Source organism: Dama dama, chromosome 12 (assembly GCF_033118175.1).
Source record: "Dama dama isolate Ldn47 chromosome 12, ASM3311817v1, whole genome shotgun sequence".
In the NCBI taxonomy this organism is placed as follows: Eukaryota; Metazoa; Chordata; class Mammalia; order Artiodactyla; family Cervidae; genus Dama; species Dama dama.
The window spans coordinates 78533516-78539122 of NC_083692.1; the positions used below are offsets into that span (position 1 = coordinate 78533516).

Here is a 5607-nt window from a genome sequence, read left to right on the forward strand (position 1 = left end):
TTCTTTCTCCAGGGGATCTTCCTGGGGAACAAACCCTGGTCTCCTGCTTGGCAGGCAGATTCTTTACCATCTGAGCCACCAGGGAAGCCACCAGGGAAGCTTAGCTAGTTACGACATATTTTGCCCCTTGTGTATTCTCAATGCACTTTAAGTAGTTTGCAAAAAAAAAAGAGAGAGAGAGAGAGAGAAATGCCCCCTACATACTAATCTTGTGACTTCTTCCCATTGTAATATAATGGTATTCCCTATTAACACATCAAGTTGTCCTGATATATGATTTTTAAACTTCTAGGAGGTGTAAGGAAAGGAAGAAGGGGATAGTGTGGGAGAAATTCTAACACGCTCTTTATCCGTTTAAGTTGGGAGAGCGCATTTCTGATTCCCTATTAATTTGATTTTTGGTGACTGTAAATTAGCACTGAATGAGAACTAGTACTTTTGAGAGAGAGAGAGGTTTAAGTGAAAGTAATTGTGAGAGGGTGAGGCCTAGTGAAAGAATAAAAGCAGGTGTGAACTTAAAGTCAGAGTTCTAGCTGGCTGAGAAGCACAGAAGAGGAACTTGAGTTGCTACGGAGCACTGATGCCAGAAACAATGGACAAGATACTGGGAGCATCATTTTTGATTCTGTGGCTTCAGCTAGTCTGTAAGTTGTTCCCTATGACATTCTTCCCTAATGAAATTCTTCCCTAATTTCATTAATTAGGGGGACTGAGAAATTGGATTACAGACAAGTTCATGCAGATAGAAACTTTAAACAAGAAATATGTTTTATGGAACTAATGGCTTTTATCTCTTTAAGCAGGGGTGAGTGGACAACAGAAGGAAAAAAGTGACCAACAGCAGGTGAAACAGAGCCCTCAATCTTTGACAGTCCAGGAAGGAGAGATTTCCATTCTGAACTGTAGTTATGAGAACAGTTTGTTTGACTACTTCCCGTGGTACCGACAATATCCTGGTAAAGGCCCTGCATTCTTGATAGACATACGTTCAGCTGTGAATAAAATGGAAGATGGAAGACTCACCGTTTTCCTCAATAAGAGTGCCAAACAGCTCTCATTGCACATCGCAACTTCCCAGCCTGGAGACTCAGCACCTACTTCTGTGCAGCAAGTGCACGGTGCTCCCCGGGCATCTGCAGCCTGTGCCCAAACCTGCAGCTGAGGCTCCAGACACACCCTGCTGAGTAGATGAAATACACACCCACAGTTTGTCTGTGCATAAAAAGTCTTAATATATTTAAGAAAACTGAAATTATACAGAATTTATTCTTTCATCAAAATAGAATTGATACAGAAAATCAATTGTTAAAAGATGTCTCTAAGAACTCCCAAACATTTGGAATACATGCACTAACTTAAAAATAACCATGGGTTAAAGAAACAATTACAATGACTTTAGAAAATATTTTGAAAGTAAATATTGTGAGAGCACATGATATAAACATGTATGAGGTGCAGGTAAAAATAATACATAGAAGGAAGTTTATCTTTTTAAACAGTTATATTATTAAAGAAAAAAAGGTGAAAAATTATTATCAAGACTTGCAGCAAAAGATGATGGAAAAACAAATTAAACTCCACATAAACTGAAAGAAGTAAATAATAAAATGTTGGATTGGTGAAATACAAGAATATTATGGATATAACTATGAAATACAAAATCAACTTTGTTAAAAAGATTAATAAAATTGATATTTTCCTAGGTAGAATTATCCATGGAAAAAAGGAAAAATACAAAGTATAAATATTAATAATAAAAAAGAAAACTATTCTGCAGGTTCTATAATGTTCTAAGGGTAATGAATGAATATCATTAACAAGTTTATGTCACTTTGTAAGTGTATAGCGGTAGACCTACACAGGTTGGGAAAACTTATATTTTGAAAAAGTGCGAAGACAATTCAATAGAGGTGACATAGTCTCATGAGCAAATGAGGTTGGGACAATTGGATATTCTTGGGGAATAATTGAAACTTGGCCTAAACATCACATCTTATACAAAAATTTGTGGTGTACAGTCTCAAAATGAACCATCAGTTCAGTTCAGTTCAGTTGCTCAGTCGTGTCTGACTCTCTGCAACCATGGACTGCAGCACACCAGTTTTCCCTGTCTGTCAGCAAATCCTTGAACCTGCTCAAACTCATGTCCATCAAGCTGGTGATACCATCCAACCATCTCATCCTCTGTTGTCCCTTTCTTCTCCTGCCTTTACTCTTTCCCAGCTTCAGGGTCTTTTTCAGTGAGTCAGTACTTTGCATCAGGTGGCCAAAGTATTATAACTTCAGCACCATCATCAGTCCTTCCAATGAATACCCAGGACTTATCTCCTTTAGGATGGACTGGTCGGATCTCCTTGCAGTCCAAGGGACTCTCAAGAGTCTTCTCCAACACCACGGTTCAAAAGCATCAATTCTTCTGCACTCAGCTTTCTTTATGGTCCAACTCTCACATCAATACATGACTAGTGGAAAAACCAGACCTCTGACTAGATGGACCTTTGTCCTATACTGTGAACCGACAAAGGTCCATATTCCTAACCCAGTCTAACTTAACGGTGCTCAACACTTACATTAGTGTACAGTTGGAAGAAATCATCTAACACAAAATCAATTTTATACCAAAGTGTTGAAAATCTCATGCAACTCATTGAGTATTGTACTGAAATTGGCGTGCTCCAGCCCATGGGGTCACAAAGAGTTGGATATTACTGAGTGACTGAACCGAACTGAACTGAAAGTGGGCCTTCCCAGGCGGCACTCATGGTGAAGAACTGGCCTGCCAATGCAGGTAACATAGCAGACTCGGGTTCAATCCCTGGATCAGGAAGATGCCCTGGAGGAGGACACGGGAGACCACTCCAGTATTCTTGCCTGGAGAATTTCATGGACAGAGGAGCCCACTGGGCTTCAGTCCATAGGGTTGCAAAGAGTCCGACACGACTGCAGTGACTGAGCACATATACACAGAAAGCGAAAAACAGAATGATTGTATGAGTACAGAATGAATGTAAGTGGGTTGGTTGTTTACCATCATGATCTCAGGGCCGGCCAGGACCTCAGCTCACTGCTGCTGCCCAGAACCACCAGAGAATATTGCACCACATCTTGTTAGCATGGGAAAAGATCAAATTTAAAAATTCAAAGTATCGTTACTACTGAATGTGTATAACTTTCTTACACTGTAAAGTCAAAAATCTGAAGTAAAAACATCATAAATTGATGAGTCTATAGTGATTAAAAGAAACAGATTATTGATACTTGTAACAGCCTAGATGGGGATTCCTAGGTGGGTCAGTGGTAAAGAATCTGCCTGCAACGCAGGAGACCCAAGTTTGATGCCTGAGTCAGGAAGATCCCCTAGAGAAGGAAATGGCAACTCCCTCCAGTATTCTTCCCTGGAAAATTCCAAGGACAGAAGAGCCTGGCCGTCTGCAGTACATGGGGTCTAAAGAGAGTACGACTTGACTTAGTGACTAAACAACAATAGCCAAGATGGATCTCAGGATGTTATGCTGAATGAAAGAAAAATCAATCTCAGAGGCTACATGGTGTATGTTTACACTTGTTGGATTATTATGATTGTATATATGGTGTGATTCTACTTATACAACATTCTCAAAAGAACAAAATATAGAGCTAAAAAGGAGATTAGTAGTTACTGGGGTTATAAAGAGTTGCAGGGATAGGGAGGGTATGCAAAGAGGGTTTCTTTAGACAGATATGTCATGATTTTAGTGGCAGTACAAGAAACTATATATGTGATAAAACTTCGTAGAGCTTCATATCAAAACCAAAGAGCATATGTAAAAACTGATGTATAAGATTATGGTCTGTATTTTGATAGAAATGTCATCAATATCAATTTCCTAACATATATGCTATTCTTATATGATATATATCTGTATTTTATAACATCATGCTGCTGCACAGGCTGATGCAGTCATTCATGATCTCCTCTGCTTAGTTACAAATAATTTCAAGCCCAGGCATTAGTTACCTTCCAGCACTCAGAAGTGAAATGGGATGGAAGAGTAGCTGTCTCAGATAAATACAAACTCACCTCCCTGCTTCACTCCTTTGAGTCATTTTGATCTTAAATTCCATGAATTGGCACTGTTTTAGACCTTGTCTGTATTTTTCTTTTCTACTTGTCTATTTGCCTTTCATTCTTTTATATTAATTCTTCCATTAAAACAATGAAACCAAATGGAAGATTGAAAGCTACATTCCACATGAACATGAAACAGTGCACAGAACTTCACTCACCAACTTCTGTGGTATTGACAGGTACTAAGTGTCTGCAGTCTGCAGATATTAGGTATTATAGAGTGCATTATAGCAGTACATCAGAGAAAGATCTAGCATGTTTATCTTAACTTTATTTTACAAAGAGAAATAATAATGAGTGACTGAGAAGTGAGACTGAATGCTCTGGATCAATGAGACAGAAAATGTGACATTTGGATGATTCTAGTATGCACGATCTAATAAGTACAATTCTACACTTAGAGGCAACAAGATTGAATAACCTGATTGCCATCAAAGTCTAATACATAAGACTCAATATAAAGTTTCAAAACAATAATATTTTATTCCAGTTATTATTTCATTTAAATATATACCACTGAATAGACTCTGAAATTCAGATGGACTGATTTTTTAAAATCATTTCATGTTGACATAGTTTTATTCATTAAAAAATCTGAGTAGAGCACTGGAACTCAGTTAAAAAAAAAAAAAAAAAAGATGAGATACATTAATTACTTTGGATAAGATTGCTTTTCACCCAGAAGGCCTAAGACCTGTGAAAGTTTTAAAATAGTCACTAGATTCTGGATGGAGAAAAGTAAGTATAGGCTAAATGAACGACCAACCAGTAGATTACAAGAATGTTTCACAGGCTATACTAAATTATATCTTAAACAGGATGGCAGAATTATTTTACTGAATAATTACCAATGTATGTCAACTTGTTTAACCTTCAGTTTCCCTCAGTTAAAACCTTTAATATTAATTGCTTTCTTCATGCCCCCTTTCAGGATCTGCCAAACTTAATGACCAGGAAAAGAAAAGGAGACAAAGTAAAGGTTTGTAGTGAGCCAGAATTTTTCCCATCTGGGCACAGACAAGCTGGTCTATGAATAGGACAAACCCCACTTCCTGTATGGGGGAGGAGTCACACAGGAGCCAGGTACCATGTATATGTGCTGTCAGGCACTTAAAGATGCTGAATTCTTAGCTTGAGGCAGAATTAAACACATTTATGCACAGAATCCATGTCTCATGTCACTCTCCAGTCTGCTCTGGGCGTTCCTGGCCTTCATCATCTCCAGTAGGGATGCTTCCAAACATGGGTGCCAGTGTTCGGGGTGAAAGGACTGCACACAGCCACGTGGTACTTCACAGGGATTTGGGGAGGAAATGAGGACTGGAGAAAAGCAAGCATCTTATGATTTCAATTTGGGTTGTAAATATTTAAGTCGGTCCAAAATTAATTTCTGCATTATTTTGTTCACTATTTCAGCTCTGTTTTCTCACATTTTCCACAGGATCTTGTGTGGCCCAGAAAGTTACTCAAGACCAGTCAGACATAATCCGGCAAGTGGG

General features: G+C 38.5%; 1 gene segment (V, D, J or C); it reads left to right on the plus strand.

Moving 5' to 3' along the window:
• The first annotated feature begins 546 nt into the window (after positions 1–546).
• LOC133067063 (T cell receptor alpha variable 23/delta variable 6-like) lies at positions 547–1188 on the plus strand. The segment is given in 2 exon segments: positions 547–644; positions 804–1188. Coding segments are annotated over 2 exon segments (449 nt in total).
• The last annotated feature ends 4419 nt before the right edge of the window (positions 1189–5607 follow it).